This window comes from Canis lupus, chromosome 3 (assembly GCF_011100685.1).
Source record: "Canis lupus familiaris isolate Mischka breed German Shepherd chromosome 3, alternate assembly UU_Cfam_GSD_1.0, whole genome shotgun sequence".
Classification (NCBI taxonomy): Eukaryota; Metazoa; Chordata; class Mammalia; order Carnivora; family Canidae; genus Canis; species Canis lupus.
The window spans coordinates 76,385,358-76,413,111 of NC_049224.1; the positions used below are offsets into that span (position 1 = coordinate 76,385,358).

Below are 27,754 nucleotides of genomic sequence, written 5' to 3' on the forward strand. Positions count from 1 at the left end.
GCTAATGAACATATCCATTACCTCACATAGTTATCTGTTGGCTGTGTGTGTGTGTGTGTGTGTGTGTGTGTGTGTGTGTGTGGTGTGTGGTGAGAACATTTAAGATGTACTCTCTTAGCAAATTTCAAGTATGTTGTACAGTATTAACAGTAGTCACCATGGTGTGCGTTAGATCTCCAGGATATCTATTCTGCATAACTGAAATTTTAAACCCTTTGACCAGCATCTCTCCATTTCCCCCATCCCTGACAACAACCATTCTATTTTCTGCTATGATTTCGACTTTTTTAGATTCCACATGTAAGTGAGATACACTATTTGTCAAAAAGACAGTGCTCTTTAAGGACAAATTTTGTTTTTGTAACAGTGACTTCAGAGGATGGGGTTATAATTATTGTGCTTAAAAGCTGTATTTGCACATCTGTCAGAATAATGCAACTGATACTTTAATTTGCACATTTAGGCAAGCAGAGGAGTCTCGATTTACAGTTTTCCTTAAACCACCATTATTTTCAACATATGACTTTATGTGGCTGGTTATTTTTTCATGTTGCTGCTCTGTCCCTTTTAATATTGATGGTCGAGTCATTGGTAATGTTAACATTTCCAATTATCTTACAGTAAATAAGCAATAGTGAAAATCTCCTAACTTATTTGAATAAACATTTGCCTCTGGTTTTGACAGTTACCATTAATATATGTATATTTGTCTATACTTAGAAAATGATTTGCTAAGAAGGAAGTGGAAATTATAAATTGAAAAGTGTATTTAAAAAGACTGTGTGTTAATTAGAGATAATTTATGAATGCTCATTAACAACAAATTAGGGTAATACACAGGGGAAGATATATTTTGTTTTGAGTTTTCCCTGCACAGAAAATGTTAATTAAAATGTTTTCAGACTTGATTTACATAAAAGGTGAGAAGTTTCAAAGAATATTACCATTATACTGTTAATGATGTGAAAAAACCAAGTGAGTAAGGGAGGGGTCATTAGTTGCATGCACTAATAAGCAAACTCCTTTTAGTAGCAAGAATAATTTTTTAAGCACGCTAATTTAATTGGCTAAGTTAAAAAACTTTATTTTAAATTATAGTGCCTGAAGTAACATGTTAGAGACTTCCCAAACAGTCCAGTATTTTGAACTTTTCAAAGCAATTCTCCAGAAAATATACATACCACAGGAGAGAATTGTAATAAACCAACAGTAAAGTTATCTTGCCAAATGAGGTTTCTTTTTATAGAACTTCCATTAGTATCCTTAGAGTTCCACTTCATGCATATTCAATTTAAAGACAAACTAAAAAAAGCTTGCTTTCCACTGTTGTGGATTTCCTCTCAAATTCTGTCATTAGCATTCTTTTTGGACAGGATATGGTATAAAGTCATGAGCTTGCATGTCAGGAGTGGCTTGAGAATCTGTTGTAGGACTTCAGACAATCCACTGCCAAAAGCACTTGACGACGTAGGCAGTCCCGGACTTACTGATGTCCTGTTAAGATTGAAGACTACCCGCTTCAGCAGTGCTTCTCTCATTCTGAACCATGCAAATCCCATTTTACCCACACTGCTGGAACTCCTGCCTCTCACCTTACCTGGCTGCCTCAGTCCGGACTGAGTCCAAGGGAATAGCAGTCTCAACTACGCAGATGGACATTCACCTCAGCTGCTGTCTCATGTAGTATCTCACAGGTGTGGCCAGGAGGCTCCACACCTGTACACGTTCCTAAGTTCTCCTTGCTTTGAGTCTCTCCTACATGGAATATGTCCTGCCTTACAAAGCTAGCTTGCTCTTCTATATTAGACTTCAGTGCTAATTAACATTCAGTAAAGTAGCACACTACAAAAACAGTACCCCCAAACCAGTCCTCAGTTGGGATAAAAGACAAAACATAAACTACCAGAAAATGACCTTAACATTAGAAGTAGAGGCTTTATGAAGGAAACTACAGAACTTCACTGAGAGAAATAAAATTTATGTCAAGTCTACTAATGTTTATTTATAGGTCTGATGTAATTCTTTTCAAAATTCCAAAGGAATTATTTTTAGAATCTGGCAAAAATGATGTGCCTCCAAGTGTAAACAGATAAGAATACGTGCAAACATTTTGGGGCATAAAAAATAAAATAGGGGCTCCTGGGTAGCCCAGTCAGTGAAGCATCTGCCTTTGGCTTGGGTCATGATCCCTGGATCCTCGGATTGAGTCCTACATTGGACTCCCTAGTCAGCAGGGACCCTGCTTCTCCCTCTCCCTCTGCTGCTCCCCCTGCTTGCGCTCTCTTTTTCTCTCTTAAAAAAAAAAAAAAATAATTGCATAGTATTTTCCATCCAACTGTCATGCTATACAATAAAGCTGAAATAGCCAAGATAATATGATCCTGGCATGAAAATGAACAGAGATAGCTGTGCTACCCTTAAGTAAGGTAAAAGACCTAATTGTATATTAAGATTTACTTTTGGTAAATATGCCATTATAAATGCATGACTAAAGAAGAGTTTGTTTATTAACTAGGGCTGGAATAATTGTTAAAAATTTCAATTTAAAAATTCTCATCTTTACTGTAAATAAAATATATACTCCAGATTGACAGAAGTAAAACTCTAGAAAGTGCAACCCTTCAAATTACATGGCCACACAATTCGGTATTTGTCAGCTATGTGAGAATCCTTTAAAGTTTAAGAGATAAAGTTCAAAAGAAAAGATCAGTATGACTTCATAAAAATAATAAAAGTAAACAGCAAAATTAAGGCAAACAGCAATTTGTGTAGAATATTTCATTTAAAAGGACAAGGCAGTTTGATATAGATAAAACTAATTCAAACAAGACAAATTAAAAAAAAAAACAAAAAGACAAATTGTTGACCAAATCAAAAGTGAAAATTACTAATGAATACATGAGTGTATGTTTAATTGTAAGTAAATGCACACTATCAGTTTGGCCAAAATCTTATTTATTTTTTAAGCTTTTATTGAGAGGGAATGAGAGTATGAGTGGGGGGAGGGGCAGAGGGCATGGAACAAGCAGACACCATGCTGAGGATGGAGCCCAAGGCAGGGCTCGATCCCATGACCCCAAGATCAGAACCTGAGCCAAAATCAAGAGTCAGTGCTCAACTAACCAAGCCACCTAGACACCCCCCAAAATCTGAAACACGTTTCTAGCCTTTAGTCCAGTGATTCCATTTCTAGAAATATAGTCATAAGAGAAAAAATATCCAAACTATTTTAAATTATCTACCCTGATAATAGCAAACATTGATCATAGTGACTAGGAGTAAATTCCCCGTGTACACTCCAGGCTTCATCAATGCCATAGAGCACTGGTCACCCAAGCATTATTCTTGATCATCTGCTTCCCTTACTTTTACCTTTTTATTTTCTCTGTATTCTCTTAACCTTTTTTTCTCTGTGAAAGGCAATTTTTAATTTTATAAACGTATTTCCATCCTTTACTTTTTAAATACAACTGCTTTCATGAAAAAAAGACTTCAGAGTCATAGTTTAACTCATATAGAACTAGTACTAATTTCAGCTAAATGTACTTAGTACTGAATTTCAGCCAATATTTGCTAAGTGAGCTTTTGCATCCTGTCCTAGGATTCTAACAACGTGTCTGTATCACTGCGTCTCTGAAGCAATGTGTTCTAAGTTCCTAATAACAGCTGTAATTTATTGCACACTTACTACATGCTGATTACTGGACTAAATGCTTGATAGACATTTTTCTCATTTAATCTGTAGAATAATTCTATTAGTACCCCTTTCCTTACTCAGCCTTTTTTTTTTTTTTAAGATTTTATTTATTTATTTATTTATTTTTTTGAGAGAGAGAATGAGCAGGGTAGAGGGGCGGAGTGACATACAGACTCCCTGTTAATCAGTGAGCCTGACGTGGGGCGTGATCCAAGGACCCCGTGATCATGACCTGGGAGCCGAATTCAGGTGCTTAACAAACTGAAGTGCCCAGATGCCCCCTTACCTAATAATAACCCTCTGAGTGCTCGCTTCGGCAGCACATATATAATAATAACCCTCCGAGGTACTCAGTATTTTTATTATCTGTGTTTAATAACAAGAAGAGCAGAGAAAAGTAATGTGAAGTCACAAACTAAGTAGCAAGCCAGATTTGCACCTAGGTTTCCATGATCCCAAACCCCTTGTTCTTAATAATAAATGCTATATTCCTAACACTTTGAAATATATATTTCCTTCAGAATTTTTAGGAGAGAAAGCATGTGGTAATAATCATTTCCAAGGCTATTATCTTTATAAAATTATTTCAGTTTATCCAAGGATAAATAACAAAATGTGTGGTTTGATGAAAGTTGTGAAATTAGAGTATAATGATTCAGGTTTTGCCTCATGACCTATGTTCCAGTATTTTAAACACATATTAGTTATAGATAAATATGTTAAGATGTGTATAGAGAATAGATAATGGGTCCAGAGCAGATGTAAATTTTTTAATAGTCTACTTTTATGAATTATTTGTGAAAAATGATATTAATATGAATACTTGAGATCAATATGTACTCACAAAGGTTCATAGTATGTTTTCCATCATTCTAAAATCCAAAAGTACAGAAAATCATAATACATTTGGTAGCAAAACCATTAACATGAAAGTAGTTTCCTTAGTTATATGAATACAGGGTGCTGCCTCAGACAACGCTGGTGGAATTACATGGTATTGTATATTATTCTATTTTTAAATTATGAAAAAAATGAAAAATTATCAATTCTGATATATATCTGGTCCTAGGTGTCTTGAATAAAAAAATATTGTGTTTATGTATACATGTACACACATACATAAATATGCATGTATATCCAAAATTTTCTACTTAAATGTATAACATTGTAATCAGAACAGTCTTCATGTGCTGAGAACTTGGTATAATATCCATAAAACATTGAAGAAATAAACAATTCAAAGCCCAGTCATTATTACTCAAGAGAAATATAAAGATATTTATGAAGTCTATTTAATTACAAATTATTTTTTTTCCTTACAGAGTAGTAAATATGACAAAATGTTTTCTCTTGCTTCAATGAAGTTTTATCTTGGAGTGAAAAAGAAAATGAAGCCTCCAACAAGGTAAAGTTTGAAAGGGGAAGGTTTTTGAAAAAGTAAAAGTTTTAGGAATCTGTGTCTATTTAAGGATTTGGAGGTCAGAGGCATTAATCAAGCTTTTTATAAATTAAGCTATAGACAAAATCTTTAAGTTGCCACAGACATGGCAGGGGACCTGTTGAAGATTGTGAGAACTTGTGTAGGCAGATAAAAAAGCATGATGTCAAACTTCTACTAAAATCAAACTTCTTGGTCTCTGCTGTGTAAAGCAAGAAATCCCCATAAGGACCGGTCTACTGAAAAAAATGCATGGATTTTTCTCTGCATTCCATTCCTTGATCGGTCTCACAACCTGGGAACATAAGGAATGTCCTAGGCAATTCTACACACTGGAAAACAGCCTCTTGATGCCTGGCTGTGTAATTTGCCCTTTTCATTTTGCCAAATTCGTTAGTAAACCTGCAGCATAGCTGAGAGGAAGTGGACTCCTCTTATACATTGCCTTCCTCTTCAATATTTGAATCTTGCCAGCAGGTAGTTTATGCCATACTTTCTTATCACAAATTAACTTGATTAGCTAATTAATATTTGCAATTAATATTTGCATGAATACTTACAAAACATTTTAATGAACATACTCTGGGTTTCTGTTACTGAAAATTTTATCTCTTTCCCTATATGCACAATTTGTAAACTCAACACATATACCTGTGTTGCTGTTGACACATTCTTTATTTCCCACAATATCAGTAACAAGGTATATATCTTGTTTTGGCCATTTTCCCAGATATCTATCCTTTCTCAGCCAAGAGTATCTTCTGAGAGATTTCCCACACTTTCCCATGACATCATAAGACCCCTTCCCTCTCTCCCTTGAGCATATTTAAATTTGTAGCTGAACCCCTCATTTATCATTCAACCTTAGATCAGTCATAACCATTGACTCATTGCTTGTGGGTATCTGTTCTGTGTGATAATCACAGTTTAATACCTAACCCTGTTTTCAGTCTTAAACAATTTCGTTTTTTAAATGTATATATGTCTGTGTTTTTTTCCCATGTGATTTAGTTGGGGATTGACGGCGTATTCTGAAAAACATCACTGGTAAGTTAATAGCTGGTCATTTTTGGATTTGATATATTGATAACCTCAGTAAACAAATAATGTTATTGGCAGATATATCTACCAACAGGAAATGTTTCACCTAAGTGAAGCTAATTTTTTTTAATACTTTGAGAAGAAGAAAAATTTGCTTCAAGGTTTATGTCCATTTCAATCCCATGAATCCTAGTTGCTAGTGCTTCTTAAGAGAAACTATGTCTGATTTCTCCTTAGTTATGTGAGTGTGGAATCTCAGCTTTTATGGGATAGGCAGACAGAATTCAGTTTTATATAAAGGATAAATAACCAAAACGCGGTATTAAAAAAAATCTTGGGGGATCCCTGGGTGGTGCGGTTTGGCACCTGCCTTTGGCCCAGGGCACGATCCTGTAGACCCGGGATCGAATCCTACGTCGGGCTCCCGGTGCATGGAGCCTGCTTCTCCCTCTGCCTGTGTCTCTGCCTCTCTCTCTCTCTCTCTCTCTCTCTCTCTCTCTCTCTGTGACTATCATAAATAAATAAAAATTAAAAAAAATCTTGGTATAAAAAAACTTGGAATAAAAAAAAATCTTGGCTTCAAACCTTTTCTTTCCAAATATGTAAGTTTTTTCCCATTAATGTCACAGGATTTAGCCAGTCTCCCTCAATATTGTACTGTGTCCCCTTCTCCCACCCTAGCTATGTCTAACCAACCACTAAACCATACTAGATCTGCCTCTTAATTGTCTGTCTGATGAGGCCATGTGTTCATTCATCTGTGTGGAATATTCCAGTCATCCTAAGTGCTCTTCATGCCTCTAATTTTACTTTTGTTTTCTAGAATATTCTCTACCAAGCCACCAAAGGGGCTTTCTAAAATGCATTGTGTTTCTTTCCTGCATTAAAGCTCTTCTACAGGATAAAATAGAAGATTGTTGGCACAGCATGCAAGGCCCTTTAAATATGAGGCTCCATCATCAGCTTTATGTCCCATGAGTTCCTCCTCCCCCCTTTTTCAACCTAATGATAAAATAGTAATCTGTCTTTAATTCACCGTAGATTCCTTGCTCCTTCATCTCTACATGTCTAATGTATGTAATCCCTTTACTTAATCTTCTTCCATACTCTGTGCTACAGCCATCCTCTTCCTGCTGATGTGATAGACTCCATGTCATTCTTCTTTCAAACTACAGCTCAGATGCCCCAAAAGTCTTATCAGATAACTTTTATCTCTAATCATTACTTATTTTTTCTTGGCATTGGTAGTATTTTGCACACGAGTACATAATTATAAAGAGGATTTTTTTGGGGATCCCTGGGTGGCGCAGCGGTTTGGCGCCTGCCTTTGGCCCAGGGCGCGATCCTGGAGACCCGGGATCGAATCCCACATCAGGCTCCCGGTGCATGGAGCCTGCTTCTCCCTCTGCCTGTGTCTCTGCCTCTCTCTCTCTCTCTCTCTGTGACTATCATAAATAAATAAAAATTTAAAAAAAAAAGAGGATTTTTTTTGGACATGGTAATAGAAAGGTAGTCTTTATGAGAATCTAATGAATGAAGCAAAAATGTTTTACAAATTTCATTTTAATACTTTTACAAATTATTTTTCAAAGAGGAATAATATATATCAATATATAACATTGTATTATATAATATATATATATTATATATAAATATTAGCATAATATTTATATATGAAAAATTATCTTGAAGTGGCCATGTCATTTTAACATCACTTACAGAATTTTCCTTTTATAAGACTCCTTTAGTGCATCCCCAAGTGTGCTCTTTCTGTATTTGTGTTCAACTTTACTTTCTCTTTTTCTCACTGTGTTATAATTTATTTGTTTACATGCCTAGCTCCTCTAATAGACTATGTGAACCTTGAAGGCAAGATCTCTGTTTTATGTAGGTTTTCAATAAAAGGTTACTGAATCAGTGTTATTGAACATGAGGTAGTAGTTTTTCATTTAGTTCATTTTTCACAAGTCTTGTGGGTATTAATGTTTATAATCCTAATGATGGAGACTGTCTAAGCCTACTCTTAAGAAAATGTGCACGTTTTTCTTCTTAGGCTCAGAGTTTCTGGGGAAAAAGCTGTTTAACACCATGTACCTGAATAAAGTAAATGACCATGGCCTTTCTGCCTATACAAAAATATTGCTGGTCCTTTTTTAGCAGTTACCGAAACCTGTAGCTATATTGTGTTTAAACTATCATATATTACTATTATTTTTGATCTTGTACATTTAACAGAAGCCTGAAGCAACTTATACTGAAATACTCCTGTTTTGTTTGCATTAAGTCATAAATCAGGAAATATTCAAAGAAGTTTGTGATCACTTAATAACCAAACAAATACACTGGAGAACAGTTCTATCTTTTTGAATTATGTATTTTATAAACCTTGTTTTACAGGCACATTTGTTGTGATAGTCTACAAACTCAGATGGAGTGGATGGCCAATGTCTTCATTGCCCAGGTATGATCTCTGTTTCAGCTCTCTAGCAAAGTATAACCACTTACAGAAAACGTGTGATTTACAAATAATCTTTAATAAGAGTTTTATATGTGTTCTTTTATTTTCCAGTTTATATATTTTTTAAATATATGAGAATCCGAATTTATCCATCACTCTTTGAAAGAGAGTTCACTCTCTTTTTTGAGGCTCCTTTCTTGGCACTCCAGCAACTCTACCTTACGAGCGGTGTACTGCTTCAAGATGATAGTATAAGAAAGAGGAGCTTGTTTTACTAGAGTCCCACATTCATCTTCATTTAGAAAAGTGTACTGTTTCCCTTCCTGTTCTCCCTATGGCCGCCTACTCCCACACTTCCCCCACCCTAGCCTTTCCAAAAACAAGGACAGGAACCTACATTCCTTTAATACTCATTGTGTGCTGGATTCTTCAGAAGAGTTAACTCATATTCTTTGCAACAACAGACCATGCATGATGTTGCTCATAGATGAGGGAATAATGGTAACAAAGATTCTGACACTTGCCCAGCACCATGCATTTAGTTAGTGGTTTAAACCCAGGGGGGGACAGAAGCTAATGCCTATACTCAATTCCCCATTTCATCTCCTCCCTATAGGAAGACTGTTGTCTTTGGGGGAAGGGTTAAATAGTCTCATTAACAGGATTGTTCCCCCACACACACACCTTGTCTGGCTGAATTCCCAGCAATGCTTCCCACAAGAGCATTGAAATTCACTGGTAACGATTAAGTTGCCACTCTTTATTACTGAGGACGTACTTCCCTGTTTTTCTTATAAGTGGGAAGTTAATTCACCCCTAAATCTGGCCCTTACTTGTTTTGAAAACCATTTTCTCTGTTCATTTAATTTATTAACCTTTCCAGTGGTTAATAAACACTGCTCTTCTCAGCCTGATGTGCCTGCTACTACCTGAAAACACATAAGCAGAAAGGCTTAACTTTTTAAGAGACTTTTCCTCTTAATTGTGACTTCAGAAATTTAGATATTTAAGTCCTTAAAAAGAAAGCAAACTAGATTTGAAATGTTTCAGTTAAATTGGAACTATAGAGCCAAAGCCATAGTGTCTGTGGTACAACTACACTGATTTGTTTTGTTTTTAAAATTGAAGTCACTAGACTCTGTGGTTGAAAATCAGGGTCTAAATAGAAATAGCCAGAAAGCAGAGGTTGCTCTCATGGCCAACTTATTTCTCCCTGTCTCACCTATCCTTCATCGTCCTGGCCCTAGAGATTCAGCCCAATTACTTTTCATCTGCTCATTCCACTTCTTTGGATTAAGATAAACACAAAGGTCTTCTTGGATTTAAGGATGTAATGGCTCACCTCCATAGGGAGATAGACAGGAAACTAGCAAATGCTCTATACCTGTTGACACACACACAGTAAGTGCTCCTTACTAGGCTTCTTTAGGGTATACAGAATACTTTTCTAATATCCAAACCCAGCTTCACCCCTGATTCAGAAGTCCTCTAGATTCCCACTAATGTGTCACATTCTCAGAGAAATTCTCCTTGATCTTCAGACCAGTGAGGTCTTCAAGCTACAGGAAACCTTAACATTCTGTACTTCAGTTGTATTTCTAATTAGAAAGCATTGTGTAATTAGATTTTTTATGCCTGCTTCTCCTACTAAAATGTAAGCTCCATTAAAAGAAGGGCTCCCTCAGTCTTGCCTACAAGACCTATGTGTATACCTGCACCAGAGAACCCAGTGCCATTTACAAAGTACATGCTCAGTATTTCTAATATAAGAAAGGGGAGAGAGAACATAAATAATTTGACAAAATTTCAAATGGATATTAGTTTAATAAAATAATAAAGTAAGAAAAAGGGACGCCTGGGTGGCTTACTTAGCGTCTGCCTTCGGCCCAGGGCGTGATCCCAGAATCCCAGGATTGAGTCCTGTATCAGGCTCCCTGCATGGAGCCTGCTTCTCCCTCTGCCTATATGTCTCTGCCTCTCTCTCTCTATGTGTCTCTCATGAATAAATAAAATCTTAAAAAAAAAAAAAATAAGAGAAAAAATGAGTGAGTGTGAATGAGGTAAGGAAGAACAGTAACTAGGAAAGTTTCTCAGGAAAATGCCTTCTGAAAAGCTGTCAGGTGTGCTGAGACCTGACTGAACTTAGGGAGCAAATCATTAGGGCCCAGCAAGTACAGGGTCCTGAGATGTGGTCTTAACCTTTGTTCCATGAACATCATGAAGGGCTGTGTGTGGAAAGATAGAAAAGATCAGGAAGGCAGTAGGCAGATAATACACTTCCAGTTTAAAAGTTTGGGAAACAAGAGAAGGATTTTACCTCTTTTATATTAACTGAAGAAATAATAATTTAGTTCGTTGAGGGCATGCTGTTGGAGATCCAAGATGGAGGCAGAAAGAACAACTGTGTGGAAGATGGCAGCTCCGACCAAGGTGGTAAAGTGGACAGATTGAGATATTAAGATTCAAGAACAGTTGAAAATGGAGCCAATAAAACTTACAAATTGATTGGCTACAGCAGTTTGAGAGAAGGGGTAAAAGTCAAGTAAGAGACATAGGGTTTTTTTAGCCTCGGGCAACTGGCAAATAGAAGTGATAAGATCAGAGATGCAAAGAAAATTGAGAGCTCTCTTTTGACCATATGAAATTGGAGATGCCATTAGACATACAAATAAGTATGTTGAATAGCAGATTGATTGAGTTTTTGATCTATACATCCAAAGGGTTCCTGGCTGGCTCATTTGGAAGGACATGTGACTTTTGATCACAGAGTTGTGAGTTCAAGCCCCATGTTAGGTATAGAGATTATTTAAATAAATAAATAAAAATAAACTTTAAAAAACTAAGGTGAAGATTTGGGGATGAAGTGTCAATTTGGGGGAAGTCAACATTCAGTTTGCATTGAAAGCCCTGGATTTAGGGGAGATCTCAGAATAAAACGAAATGAGTATACGATGTAGGGAGACAGAGAGAAAAGGACAGAAGAATAAGCCCTGGGGCATTGCAAACTTTAAACGTCAAGCAGAAGAGAAAGAAAAAAAGAAAATCAGGAAAAGAAATAAAAAGGGTTGAGAGGGAGGAAAAACAGATGACCAGTATAGAAAATCCAGGCAAGGAATTTGCTATGCACATAAAGGAGGCTGTGTGACTAGAAAGAGAAGGTCAAGGTAGGTTTTGGGGTTTCAATTTATTTAAGATGGGAGGGCATATACTTTGCACATGTGCTAATGGAGAAAATTCAGTTATTGGAAAAAAATTGATAGAGGAAAGTGATTTTTGGTGTGGGATTATTGGAACTGGGCTTTTTTTTTTTCTTCTAAGTTTTTATTTTTATTTTTTTAAGATTTTATTTATTTATGAGAGACACAAGAGGAGAGGCAGAGACACAGGCAGAGGGAGGAGAAGCAGGCTCTGTGCAAGGAGCCCAATGTGAGACTCGATCCTGGGAATGCAGGATCACACCCTAAGCCAAAGGCGGATGAGCCACCCAGGCATCCCACAACTTTTTATTTAGTTAGTTAACATATAGTATAGCCTTGGTTTCAGGAGAATGTAGTGATTTATTACTTACATACAACACCCAATGCTCATCATAAGTGCCCTGCTTAATGCCCGTCACCTGTTTTATGCACCCCCACCTCAATCCTCCATCAACTTTCAATTGGTTTTCTATAGTTAAGAGGGTTTTTTCCTTTAAAGATTTTATTTATTCATGAGAGATGTAGAGAGGTAGAGACATAGGCTAGGGAGAAGCAGGCTTCCTGTGGTGAGCCTGATGCAGAACTTGATCCGGGAGCCCCAGATCACAATCTGAGCCAAAGGTAGATAGTCAACACTGAGCCACCCAGATGCCCCTATAGTTAAGAATTTCTTATAGTTTGCCTCCCTCTCTGTTTTTATCTATTTTATTGAGGAAAGTATTAAACCAGCGGAAAGTAATTATTAAACCAGAAGAAGCCCTGAGCAGACATGATGCAATGTGAACAAGTGCACATTTGGTCATCATTGCTGAAAAAAATCATTGTACAACAGAGCGCCACACATTATTATTGACTGTATATTGTAGCCCACTGAGCACTTATGACTGGAAAAAATTAACAGTAAATACTGGCAAGAAAAGGGAGCCTCACTTCTATGACTATAAGATGCAGGGAGAGTGGTATATTTCATGGAGGGGAAAAATGAAATTCTTCAGTGATTAATAGTAATTTTTAAAATGAAATCAGTGAGCTCATCATCAGTGAGCTAGGGAGAGCTATTGGAATGGTAGGGGTGGAGAACAAATGAGAAATAATCTTTAGCTAGTTGCCCTATATATATATATATAGTTGAACTTCAACTTACTGCTGAGTGCTTACTTGAACTTTAAGTTCAAATTTAAAGTGAGATGAATCTATAGGGTGACTGTCTTTTTTTTTTTTTCTTTCTTCATCAATTTTTAGGCACTCAGAGTAAGTAAAATTGAATTTAGCTAGATTGAGGGCTTTTTCAAGCAAGTATGATGAAAGGAGAAAGAGGAGAAGACTTGTAAATATTTATACTTACTGACTATGAAGTCTAAGATGGGCTGAGAAGGAAGTGAGGCAAGATGTGGAAAGTAGAATGATGGTAGAAAATAAATGGGAAGTCTCAAAGAGTCTAAAGAAGTGAACGAAACTAAATTGTTAGCCAGAAAAGTAAGAGGTCAAGGTTACAAAGAGTAAGAGGCAGACTCATGTTCTTTGTAGCATTATTCACAATTGCAAAGGTATGTAAATGACCTCAGGTCATATCAAATGACCTAAGTCCAAGGATGAATAGATAAAAATATGTATGTGTGCATGTACACACACAAATATTATTCACCTTTAAATAAGAAAGAAGTCTTGTCATTTTTGACAATGTGGATGAACTTGGAAGGCATTATGCTGAATGAAATAAGCCACACAGACAGACTGCAAGTATGGTTTATATGTGGAATCTAAAAATAAAAGTTTAATTCCTAGAAGCAGAGAGTAGAAAAGTGGTTGCTGGGTGGGTAGAGGAAATAGGGAGAGGTTGGTAAAAGGGTACAAACTTTCAGCTATAAGATGAAGGTTTCAGGATCTCATGTAAAACATAGTCATTGTTGAGATAGTTGATAATACTGTTATCACTGAAATTTGCTAAGAGTTGCACTTCCCTGTGCTCACCAAAATAAATGAGATGGTAGATGTCTTAACTAGTTGGGGGAGAATCCTTTCACAGCTTATACATAGATCAAATCATCACATGGTATACTTTCAGTTTCCTATAATTTTGTCAGTTATGTCTCAAAGCTGGATGCGTGAGAAAAATAGAAAGTGAGAGATAGAACTGAAGATTTTGGGGTGTGATCCTCAGCTATATGATCCATATAGTAGAACTCTTCAGGTCACTTTTAATAACCATAAATATCAGAGTGTATTACTAGATACTGTGTTGGTATGCTGGAAAAATACCTCTTGGATCACAATCTGGGAAGAACTCATTAGCAGATATACACAACATCGTGTATCATGTCAGAAAAAGACATACTTATTTGAGACTGTTTGCTCTTAGATTTCTCTGAATATCATTTGGCACATGTATTATACATCAGTAAGTACAAGTGTAAGCATAATCCATAGGGTAATGAATTCCTTGCTAGCCAGTTTTCTATTAGCTTTACATGTTGAGAACATCCCAATTATATAATATCAAAATTATTTTTACCAAGTTTGGGGCTGTGACATAAACAAAGCATTATGAAGCTTATAACTTTCTCTCTGAAATATTTAACAATCTACCATTATAGATTGCTGAACCAAAATAAATGCTTCACTAAAATTCAAGGGCACATCTAATGCATATACACTCAAAGATCTACGCTGTAGGACTGAAGATTAAATGAGATTGTATTTATATACAGATATAAATGTTAAGTAAAACTGTATATATTTATATGATATACATTAAATGAGATTATGCACCCTGATAAGCACAAAGTCTGGCAGTATGTCCCTCAGTATAATCTCACCTTTATATATGTGTACACAGTAAATACTAGCTGAAATGAATTATTTGCCATAAAACACATTAAAATACTAATTGTAATGTAAGACAGGAATGTGTTGTCATAAGAATAGGCATTTAACTATATAGTTTACCAAAAAGTTCTCATTTCATCAGAAAATCTGTAAAGCTTATAATTTTATAATTGGTATTCTATATTTCTTTCATAGATGGTTGTCTGAAAATCAATTTGGTTTTGCCAACTTCTGAAAAGTTAATCTACCCTGAGGAGTAGAAAATTCTTTAAAGATTTTTCTTTTATATGCATATCTGAAGGATTTATCATTCAAGGGCTTATACTTTTACCTGTAAAAATGTCTCCCCATTGCAAAATTAATTTTTCTCTAGTCATATCTATTATCCAGTTGACCAGAATATGTAGTCAATAATTTGAGAACAAATGTGCCATAGTCTGTTATGCAATGATTTTCAGTATAAATGACTGTGTGCAAGATAATTTCTTTGGAATACAATTAGATGAAAAAGTAACATTTTTCAAAAGGTCATAAAATGAATCTAATTTTTCTGATAGCCATGCCTTAGGTTGATTTGAGGTCTAGGAGGTCAAATTATTTTTACATTAAAGTTGTCTTTGGTGGAGGTAGAAAATGAATGCATTGTGACTTTGATTACAGGGCCTAGAAATACAGACAAGTGTATTATTTTTCTCCCACAAAGAGATTTGCCAGTTTCCTCAAATATTTTGCTCCTTTTGATTTGATAAGTAGTACAGAAGCCATGTATTTGAAACTTAGAAATTGAACTGAGACCTCAAAGCTCTGTTCATTTAAGAGTCTTATATCCTCAAGCGATGCTGCTGCCAGAGTCAACATCATAATTACAAATGGCATTCTCATGGAAAGCAGATCATTTGATTTGGATATATGGAAAAGGAGCCAAGTGACTCTATAACATGATATGCCACATAATAAAACACACCAACAACAAGAAATTGTGTTTCCACAGCATGAAAATGATATATGGCCACCAGCTGGAAAGGAACGAAAACGTTCTATAACCAAAAATCCCAAAATTGGAGGTTTGCCTCTAATTCCCATCCAGCATGAGAGAAGTGCAACCCTAGCCCGGAGAAATATTGAGGTAGGTCAGGATTTTATTTGTTTTATATTAATGATAGCATTTATTTTCTTATGTCTTAATATGATTAAGTACATTAATTACTTCTTTGGCTTCAAAAGCACAACAGTAGTCTTTGGAAAGCATAGTAAAAAAATCACATCCAGCAAGAAAATATTATGAATAACTCTGTGCTCCTCCTTTAAGTTTTATATTTTAATTTTTCTTATAGAATTTTAGTAATGTCACTGACCGTCCAATTCAATATGCATAATACCACTTATTTTCTTACCCCTCACGTAGTCAGATAGTTTTAAATGTGTATGCAGAAGTCTGCCTGGTAAAAATCACAGTCTCAAATTAGTCTTACGAGTTCACTTCTAACACCCTTAGAATGAGCCCAGGGCCGATTATGTCTGGAGCCATGGTAACTAGACTTTCTAGTAACACAATCAAATTCCAGTGGTTTGGGAACTGATGGGGTGTCGCAGTTAATTTAAGGAACTGCAAGATGACCCCTGAGCATCAATAAAGAAGACCTGGCATTTTTCAGGAAAGTGGCTGTTTGTTTTCCTTCTCACCTTGCGGGGAGGGGAGAACATACAGAGCATCAATCTTGACTTGAAGTTCAGTCTATTCAGGAAAGGAGAAAAGCTGTTCTCATCAAAACTCATTAGATACTTTGGGATTAATGTGTGTTTCAGGGCCTTAATTGAGCCCCCTCAAAGCAAAGAGAAAAGCATTAAAAAAGTACTATTTCCTCAGGGTTTGGGAGTGAACTGTTTGAATCTCTGTCTTTCCAAACAGAAATAACTTATTTTAAAAGACTAAAACTATTTTAATTTAGTGGTCAGATTAAAAATATTTTTCCAAGTATATATTCCCTTGAACATTTATTCCAGTATAATATTCCTCTTCACTAAAAGATACAAACAGTGAAAATAATGGTTGTTTCCTTTGTTGCCTATTTGGTCCTCCTGCACTTGTAGGTATTCTTGGTTTAAAAAAAAAAAAAAGTCTTCTCTGCAACAATGGATTCCTCGGCTAATCTAGAATCTTAAAATTCTAAGAGTCATATTTCCAAAAAGCCCTGATTAGGAAACAGAGTTTGAACAAATGAAGCAAACGTAGGAGTAGATGTGCTCTGCTGGGACCACAGCTTTTTCTCATGTTGCCTTAGGATCAGTTATGGAGCAAAGCAAAAGATAAATTATTAGGACCAAATCAAAATACATTAACTGGAATCCAGTATAGAATTAGGATGATAACTAAATATATAGTATAGTAGTTTGTTAGCTGATCTCAAATCCAGAATTTCAGAGAAATTTTTTTTTTCTGTTTTAGCATACTTAAGATCAGAAAACTGGTAACCTCCAAACTGCAAAGAACTTGTTATAGGTTCTTAAAAAAATTCATAAAATATTAAATTGCTAGAAAATTTATGAGTAGTTTAGCTAAATTAACTTTTTTGTAAATTTTATAAACATGGTGATTCAAATTTGGCAAAGAAAAATTTTAAATGCTCCAATGTTGGAAAAACATTGGAAGGTTAAAAAGCATTAAAACAGAAATTAAAAATTTCATATGAACCATTAAAATATCTGTTATAGGATTAGATTCATGTAAATATTTAAGAAAATATATTAATAAAATGACTAATCACTTTTGATCCTTGTTTTAAAAAGGAAAAATGGCTAAAAATATTGTTAAGTGGGGGCAGGGGGCTTGTGATGCAGTTGGTTTATCATCCAACTCTTGATTTCTGCTCAAGTCATGATCCCAGGGTCATGAGATTGGTCTCCCTGCTCAGGGAGGGGTCTGCTTGGGTTTCTGTCTCCCTCTGTTTCTCCCTCACTCTTTAATTAAATAAATCTTTAAATAAATATATTGCAAAGTAGGATATATTCATAAGAAAAATGTTTAGTCACATCAATGGATATATTCAATAATTGTTTTTCATACAAGGTGTCAGGAGATTGGTAAATTTGGTGCTTTGGCCATATGATGACTTCCCATTTCATGAGGTTCTATTGAAAGTTGTATGAGGATACCTCATTCAGGCAGGAAATCTTCCTGGAAAAAGTGACTTCTAAGATTAATTAAGTGAATTAGTAGTAAGCTAGCAGAATAAGCCAGAGAAAGTAAGTTGTTGTCAAAGGAAATCACACATGAAGAGGCAAAACATAGTGCTCAAGAATGCACATGCTAGATCCTATCTCTGATTTGGGTGCCTCCTAACTTCATTGTGCTCAGCCTTTTTATCTGTAAGCATGGAAGGATAATAAAAGGCTCTACCTTATAGGGCTATTGTGATAATTCAATGATATCATACTAATAAGGAACTTGGAAAACAATTTGTGATCATTTATTTCCAAACAAAAACAATGAGCAAAGAGGAATGATGCAGTTCCAGCACAAAATGGTGACCTAGACTCTTACCCATTACACACTTCTCTCGCCATCCTGGAACACATAAAGAGGCACATTACTTCCAGAGAGGCCAACGTTGGCATCCCATTCCAAATTCCCACTATGTGACATTGGGCATATGGTCATTTCTTTGCATTTCTATTTCTGTCTTAAAATATACTTTATGGTGCAAATAATCATGTTTATTTACTGTTGATAATACACTTAAAGCAGTAGTTTGATAGGATTATATACAACACAGAGATTATCAACTAGTATAGTGAGTTTAGTAGTGCATTTCTGCTATAATCCACATGTTGGTCATTGTACGTTCTGGTATTGTGAGGCCTCCATAACCAGTGGCCCACATCTGGATATAATGGAAAAATGGATGTGGGCACAGACTAAAGCCATGTGAGTGGTTTGCCCTGAGAACATGTTCCTGCACCATGTTCTGGCTGTGATATAGGAACTACTCTCTGCAGAGAGAAAGACTACTTTTCGCACTGCCATTTCCAGTCAAACAACTACTTTTCTCTAAACATACTCTGACACCCACTGGCATCATCTGGACCATGTTACGTCTCACTCCTGTAATTTCATACCTATCTATCCTTCTTTCTAAATTATTAATGCCTTAACTTTTAAAGACAGCATAGCACATAACTATGTCCTCCTTTCCCCAGAACATGAAAAGCACTCCCAGAACACCATGTTGTTTACTCAAAACCTCACTCTCTCCCATCCTGTCAAGTTTTTCCTTTTTAAAGATTTTATTTATTTATTTGAGAGATAGTGAGTGAGCAGGTAAGAGGGAGAAAATCAGCAGACAGACTCCCCGTTGAGCACAGAGCCCAATTGGGGCTCGATCTCATGACCCTGAAATCTTGAAATCATTACATGAGCCAAAATCAAGAGTCAGATGCTTAACTGACTGAGCCACCCACACACTGTCCCATCCTCTCTACTCTTAGAGGTCATTTCCACCACCTCTCCACCTTCATACAAGATTGAATCTCTTAGCCTAATATTAAAGTTTACTTGAAATCTCAGCATTACCTGTGTGAATATTTAGCCCCTAAATTCTACATCTAAGAAAATCCAAAGTCTATCTGCTAATGCTTGAGAGATAATGAGAACTGTTACTGTGGACCCTAAAGACTCCACTAAAAAACTATTAGAAGTGATAAACGAATTCAGTGAAGTTGCAGGATACAAAATTAATATGCAGAAATACGTTCTGCTTCTGTACACTAAACAGAATATCAGAAAGAAATTAAGAAAACAGTTGCATTTGCAATTGCAAGAATATAATAACCTGGGAATAAAACTTAAAGAAGTGAAAGACCTCTACTGTGAAAACTATAAAACATTGATGAAAGAAATTGAAGACAACATAAACAAATGGAAAGATTTTCCATGCTCATGGTTTGGAAGAACAAATATTGTTAAAATGCCCCTAGTACCAAAGGCAATCTACAGATTTAATACAATCCCTATCAAAATGCCAGTAACACTTGCCACAGAACTAGAATAATTCTAAAATTTGTGTGGAACCACAGAAAGATTCTGAATAGCCAAGGCAATTTAAGAAAGAAGAACAAAGCTGAAGGTATCACAATCCCAGGTTTCAAGGTCTACCACAAAGGTATAATATCAAAACAGCTTGGTACTGGCATAAAAATAGACATAGATCAATGGGAAATAGACATAAATCAATGGAACAGAATAGAAAACCCAGAAATGGATCCATAGCTATATGGCCAACTAATCTTTGACAAAGCAGAAAAGAATATCCAACAGCAAAAAGACATCTCTTCAATAAGTCATGTCAGGCAAACTGGACAGCTACATACAGAAAAATGAAATGGGACCATTTTCTTACACCATATACAAAAGTAAATTTAAAATGGATTACAGACTTTAAATGTGATACCTGAGCCATAAATCTCCTAAATAAAACAGTAATCTCTTTGACATTGACCTCAGCTACATATTTTTGGAACATCTCCTTGAGCAAGGGAAACAAAAGCAAAAATGAATCACTTAGAACTATACCAAAGTAAAAAGCTTTTGCACAGCAAAGGAAACCAACATAAGGCAACTTGCTGAATAGGAGAACATAGTTGGAAAATGTATCTCCAATAAGGGGTTAATACCCAAAATACATATAGAACTTTTACAACTCAACACCAGAATAACAAAGAATATGATTAAAATGGGCAGAGGACCTGAATAGACATTTTTCCAAAGAAGACATACAGATGGCTAACAGAAACATGAAAAGATGTTCAACATCACTAATCATCAGGGAAATGCCAATCAAAACCACAATAAAAAAAAAAAAAAACCCAGCCATCCCACAATGATGTATCACTTTACGCCAGTCAGAAAGCTGATATCCAACACACAGGAAATAACAAGTGTCAGTGAGGCTGTGGAGGGAAAAAAAAAAACAAAAACAAACCCTCATTCACATTTCCCTATTGGTGGGAATGTAAATTGGTACAGCCACTATGGAAAACAGTATGGCAGTTACTCAAAAATAGAAATACCATACTATCCAGTAATTCCACTACTGTGTATTTACCCTAAGAAAATTAAAAAAAAAAAAGAGAGAAAACATTAATTCAAAAAGATACATGTACCCCTATGTTTATTGTAGCATTATTTACAAAAGCAACAGAAGCATCCCAAATGTCCATAGGAAGTCACATGGATGAAGAAGTGGCATATATGTATAGAATGGAATATTAGCCATAAAAAAGAATAAAATCTTGCCATTTGCGACAACATGAATGGACTTAGAAGATACTACGCTAAATGAGACCAGTCAGAGAAAGATACCATGTGATTTCACTTACATGTGAAATCTAAAAAACGAAACATGGGAAGGATGCCAGACGGGAGGAGGGTTGGGAATGGGCAAAAATGGGTGAAAAGGAGTGAGAGGTATACAGGTTTCCAGTTATGGAATAAATAGGTTATGGGAATAGAGTAGTCAAATGATACTCTAATAGCACTATAGGATGACAGGGGTAGCTACCCTTGTGGTAAGCATAGCATAACACAGACTCATCAGATCACTATGTTGTATGCGTGAAACTAATGTAATTTTGTGTGTCTACTATAATTTTTTTAAGGTCTCTATTGCTCCTTAATTTTCCCTAGGTAAGAGATGCCCAGTAAAACATAATGTGTTTAATATTTATAAACTCCCAGTCACATCTCTATGCTGGTCATCTCTATGCCATCATTCTCAATAATTTTTCATTTTTTTTACAAGGCAGGAGTTATTTTGTTGTAGTGAAATAAATGTAACATAAAACTATTCATCGTAACCATTTTTAAGTGTATATACAATAATGACATTCACATTGTTATGCAAGCATCACCAATTTCTCAGTATTTTAACATATTCAAATGAAACTTTGGAATTAAGCTAGATACTAAATATTTCATCAGTTTTTAGGGTAGAAGAAATGTATTTGCCTAAGATATTTCTATCAGAAAATTCCAAGTTATGAAATGTATAAAATACATTTGTGAAAATACTTGTATTCAGCCTGAATTTGTATGTTTCATTTCCACATCTGAATTTGATGGAAGTTAGGGAAATAGAACAGTGTTATTATACATTTGAAAAATTTTAAACCTTTCTTTATTTACTATTTAATAAGTAAATGGTCATTTCCTAAGTAGGCTGTGTACTAGGTTCACACTTCAGTGAACAAATCAAACAAAAACCCTGCTTGCGTGGAGTCTTTCTAGCAGGGCATTCAGATAATCACATTAAGTAACTGCCATAGAGAGAAATAGAGCAAGATGGGGTGTTGTCTTTCAAACATTATTATATTGAAGATCTTTTCTGTTTATGCTACTCAATTTCATACTTATATTACCATTTTCATTACATCTTCTTCCAATATTCTTAAATTCTTCTTCAGATTTTTGCTTTGTAGGCTTTGCAGTTTTTACTGGGGAAATTTTGAAGACGTTTCTTTAATGCTTTTTGTGAAAAGAAAAATAACTTCTCTCTCTTCTCCACCTCCAACCTCGTCCAGTTCATTGGGCATCCTTTCTGTGTGGCTCCATACTGCTCTATGCTTTTGATTCTCTGTTGTTTGTTCTTGTATTTTACACTTGATTTAATTGTTGTACCCTTTGATAGTCTGATGCTCTGTATGCCAGAAATTGCCCAGTCACAAGATTTTCTGAACCCTAGTTAGGAAAGCACACCTTTATAAAAGGCTCAGTGAATTAATGTGCACTCTAATCGCTGGGTACAAAAGTGGATTTAATACATAACTATTTATGTATATATTTCAGTGTTTTCAGAAATGTATCTGTGGGATTCTAAAAGGCACTGTGTGGAAGAAAACAAAAAGAAGTTAAACAGATCTCTGCCATAGAACTTCTCAGCATTTTTAACATACTAATATGTACTGTTAGTCTCAATGAGGGGGCTGTAGTACAAGTATAGGGCCTGTCCCCAAATCACATGGCCATAGACATGATGCTGTAGGAATTACAGATACATGAACATGACACATTCAAGCAAAATGAATTGGAAGAGGCGAGTTTGAAATAAGAGTCAAGCTGAATAACTAACCCGAGAGACTTCTTTGAAGCTGTACATTAAATGCATGTTACAAGGGATTTCCACAATCTGCCTCTCCGTTGATTTTGTAGCTCTAAGGTGCCCATATTGATCTCTTGGTTGGTCTATTCCAACACACCAGTTATGTCAAAGTTAGAACCCGAATCCTAGAGATAAGCACGAACATAAGAAGCATCAGTGTTTAGGTGGCATTTGGGCCTTTTAAACTTAAATTGTAGCAAATCTTGCATTCCTGTGAGATGTTGTGTTTTGTTTTCAGAATGCGAGGGCAGAACTGGAAAGACTGCAGCTCAGTGAAAAGCGGGATCAGGAGTTGGGGGATAGCAGCATCAAGGAGAGAGCCTCCATGGTGGCCCACTGCCTGGAGCACAAGGACGAGAAACTTCGAACTCGAACCAGAAAACACCGGAGTTTCAACTGTCTGGAGGACACAGAAGCAGAGGTCCTTCCTGGGCCACAGAAAAGCCATAAAGGCCTCAAGACATTGAGGAAGACGGAAGACAGGAATGGCAGGGCTGCTTTGGACTCTGATAGTAAGTTACCATCGAGGGTGATTGAAGAACTCAGCGTGGTGCTGCAGCGGACGAGAACCTTCCCGAAAGACTCACAGGGTGAGCACATCTTGCCGAAGGAGATTAATTAGTTTTGCAATTAAAAAAAAAATATTGTGTACAGTATGTATGTGCAAACCAGAAACCAAACAGTAAAATTCATGGTTTGTGAGATTTGTCTGGCTATACATAAGCATTTAAATAGCATTTTAAAAATATCTGTGTACATAATGTGATAAGTAGAAGATGACGCTTTTTTTTTTTAGGTCTGAACAAAGCTTGTACAGTTCCACTGTATTGACCATGTTTAAGAAGGCATCGGGTTACTTTGACTCAGCCAGACTTTTGCAGCAGTTGCCTGTTGAATGGTGTAATTTATGAGCAGAAATCTCAAACTGTACTGTACTGTATAAAATGCTTTGTTTAAATGAAGCCTACGAACCTGTATGTAACACGTTTTGCACTTTGAGAAACCTTGTATATTCAGCTACCATACGTTTTTAGGTTTACATAGGGTCCATCTTACGGAAAAGAAAGGGAAGTGGAAAGGAGAAGGATCATTTTAGTGGCTGCCTATCAGACATTGGGGTTTTAAAAAGGGGCAAGGAAACGAAGGGGGTCAGTGAAGTCCTGATCCGTAGTGAACGAGGAGGACTCTTACTAATAAGGAACTGCTTGTTAAGAGAAAAGCCTAGTGACTGTTTCCCAAGACCACATTCAGCCAACAAACACCAGTGACGGCACAGGCCACGCTCACTTGCCGTGTTACTGAACGGGCCACAGAACACACTCACTACACTCGGCTCTGCAGAGGTGGCTGCCGACAAGGAGCGTCCGCTGCATTGAAGACCGTGTATGCACAGGACCTGCCATGACGCCGTTCGCACTGTCACTGTAGACGTTTTGTTTTCGTACAAACTCACTGTCACAGGGTTTTGTTATTGTTTTGTTTGATGCTTTTGTTATATTTTTATTTTGTATTTCATTTCTTATTTTAAGTCAGGTGGTGATGTGTTTCTCTGCAAGGTCAGAATTAACTGGAAATGTACAACATATGGCCATTTTAGGGTGGAGGATAGTTTACCCCACGGATGGCAGCTACCAGTTCACATTTAATCGAGTCTCTTTATTTAAAAAAAAGTAGTCTCCTCCTTGTGCTTAATAAATAATAACAAAGCCCTCTCTTAACTGCTTCCACATCAAAGTCAGCCACTGAGTTAGTGATTTTCCTCTGACAAATACTATCTAATTACAGTTCATGTTAGGGACAGCGCTTTTCATTGATTAAAGAATTTTATTAGGTCTAATGAGTTTTGATTAAAATTACATAGCTAAGCTCTATTTCAGCCACTTATTTTCCCCCAGTTTTCAGGTTTCTTCTTCAAGATCTATTATGCAAAGGCCCATACTTTGGTCAGTCCATCATAGTATAGTAATATACCCTCAAATGCTCTAAATTTCTTCATTGTAAAATACCGATTACTTATATTTGGTGGTGATATTATAGTTTACTACCATGGGTGTGTGATATTTATTCTTTAAAAAAAATTCCAATCGATTTGGATTTAAAGAAACTGCAGGCCAGTTTATAAAACAAGTACCACTGCTGAGGACCCTTCATTTAAAGCAAAAATTATGGTATTTAGGAAAAAAATCTTAAGCTATTATTCCTAATAAGTGATAATATTTATGAAGTAAGTAGGCAATGACAATATTTGACACCGGAAAAGTATCTGGAGGTTTTTTTTTTTTACCTGTGTTGTCTGAATATTTTTGAAATTGGAGCTTAAAATCTGGTAGTTGTTCCCCTTTCTTTTTCATGAGTAAAATAAGGGCTAATGATGACGTCTCATACTTTGAATAAATTGTCTTACAAGTCCATTTGAATGTGATTGTTATTTCAAAATAATTTTAACTTCTGAAAATAAATCGAATCTTCCTTCCTTTTTTCCTTTTTATTTTTTTTTTGAGAAGACTTTTTAAAAAAATTTTTAATAATAAATTTATTTTTTATTGGTGTTTAATTTGCCAACATACAAAATAACACCCAGTGCTCATCCCGTCAAGTGCCCCCCCTCAGTGCGCACCACCCAGTCACCTCCACCCTGCGCCCTCCTTCCCTTCCACCACCCCTATTTCATTTCCCAGAGTTAGGAGTCTTCCATGTTCTGTCTCCCTTTCTCATATTTCCTACCCATTTCTTCTCCCTTTTTAAACATTTGAATATATACTTCAAAGAAAAGCTATATCATACTGTCCAAATGTGAATATGTGAATACTACAGTTGCTTCAAATAAATTTGAATATTACTCTATTTTAAATGATGAATATATACGGAGATAGGACACAAGCATATGGATGGTACTCTTTCATTTCTGTAGCCCTAAACTTAATTACTAGACATTTAAGTATTTGACTTCTAAACAAATCATTACTTGATGATTTATCAAAGTGGCACTGAAAATTCAAAACTAAGCAAAAGTAATTGAAGCAAAATATGACTTGTGTATATAACTATAATAGCTGCCAATATGCATTATTCAGATGGCAATTTATAATTCTAAAATACACAAACTATTGCAAAAGGAAGTATTTTTGAAACTGTATCGAATTTATTTGAAGCAACTGTAGTATTCACATATTTTCATGTTATCTCAAACTTTTGAAAATCATTGTGGGGAAAAGATGATGAAAACTTTTACCATCTTATCAAAATTTGCACCAAGACTTTCATAATTATCATTCTCTCAACAAAAGAATTCTGTTTATAATGTGAACAATTGTCTGTCATGTGTACAATCATGTTTGATCATCTGGAAATGCAAAGCACAGAAATGAATATTAGGTTACTAAAATTAATCTGTTTTTTATCAGTTATTATTTTGAACAATTTTTTATTGCAAATGTGCTAGGTTATAATGTACATTCCTGCCTTCTCTGCCATGGCTACCATATGAATGTAAACTTAGTAACATAGCTCTATAGACTTAAGACCTTTTATGAATTATGGATTCATGTTCAGAATCTAAATGTCCTCATCTGAGAAGTGGGAATAACACCTATCTTGTAGACATCTTGTGATGACTAATTTTATATATATATTTATATATGTGTTTGTGTATATATACATAAACACACACATCTATCCCTTAGAGTTTTAATAAATGTTGCTTATTAATGTATTAGTTTTTCTAGCTCTCCTTTGATTCAAGTCCTGAGACTTCTTACTCATTTTCAAATTGTCTCTATCAGTTTTTTTTTCCCATCATTTTTAAAATATGCACTGATACAATAGATTACCATAGGTTGTGGGCTGAATTGTGTTCTCCCAATCCCCAGATGTTGGAGACCTAGTCCCTAGCACCCTAGAATATGGACTATTTGGAATGGGGTCTTTAAAGAGGTGATCAAGTTAAAATGAAGTTATTAGTGTCAGACCTAATCAAATCTGACTGGTGTCCTTAAAAAAGAAACAAAAACAGGAAATTTGGACACATGAAGAAACATTGGGGCTATATGTGCAGAGAGGAAAGGCCATGTGAGGACATAGCAAGAAAATGGCTATCTGTAAGTCAAGGAGAGAGGCCTCAGACAAAACTAATATCTTGATCTTAGACTTATAGCCTCCAACCCTATAAAAAAATCCAAAAATCCTTGTTTAAGCTCTACCCTAATGAAAGCCCTAGCACACTTTTGTGTTAATACAGATGCCAAACAGAATACTCTCTAGTATTTGTATGTATTGGTTCTTACACTCTGGTTACTCCACATAGCGGAAGGTAACATTACATCAGTGTAATCAATACAGTGTAATATTATAGCTACCATAAAGATTAATGGAGGATAAAGCATGTTGAGATGTAGCTACTTGGAAGTCCGCTAGCCAGATAACTTGAATGCTGAAATAATATAAATGAAAATTTGCCCAGCAGAATTTTAGTTTGTGTCTGCCTATAAAGATTCAAGTTCTATGACCTCAAGAACACTATTCCAGCAGAGTGAAGATACTGACCCTTTACACATCCGATAGAGAATACTGTGAATCCTTCCAACGAACAGCCCAAAGAGATCTTGAGTTCAGTAACTGAGTTTTCACTAGACTAGAGACACAAAGTCACTTCAGTCAACCCAAACTAATCTCACTGCCTAAGAGTGGATCAACACTAACCTTCATCAAATAAAAGTGGCATTTGCATCTCATTGGAGGGGATCTCATCTTCCTTCCCCTATAGCAAATTGTCTCATTTGCCACCTTTTTAAAATCCTCTCCTTGTTTCTTCCTTTTCTTTTTTTCTTTTTAAATATTTCTTTATTTGGGAGAGAAAGAGCACAGGAAGGAGGGGAGGCAGAGGGAGAAGACTCTCCACTGAGCAAGGAGCCTAATCCGGGGCTCAATCCCAGATCCCAGGATCCT

General features: G+C 35.8%; 1 protein-coding gene across 9 annotated transcripts in view; it reads left to right on the forward strand.

Annotated features, from left to right (window-relative positions):
* The window catches only part of ARAP2 (ArfGAP with RhoGAP domain, ankyrin repeat and PH domain 2), a 190,719-nt gene extending 165,432 nt beyond the window's left edge, over positions 1–25,287 (forward strand). For 8 of the 9 annotated variants that reach the window (XM_038533515.1, XM_038533511.1, XM_038533510.1 and 5 more), the window contains 5 exons: positions 5,020–5,102; positions 6,147–6,182; positions 8,574–8,637; positions 15,649–15,783; positions 23,049–25,287. In XM_038533515.1, coding sequence (XP_038389443.1) covers positions 5,020–5,102; positions 6,147–6,182; positions 8,574–8,637; positions 15,649–15,783; positions 23,049–23,432 — 702 coding nt within the window. In that variant the 3' untranslated portion in view covers positions 23,433–25,287. The remainder of the gene's footprint in view (positions 1–5,019; positions 5,103–6,146; positions 6,183–8,573; positions 8,638–15,648; positions 15,784–23,048) is intronic. The other variant, XM_038533518.1, reaches the window with a different exon arrangement.
* The last annotated feature ends 2,467 nt before the right edge of the window (positions 25,288–27,754 follow it).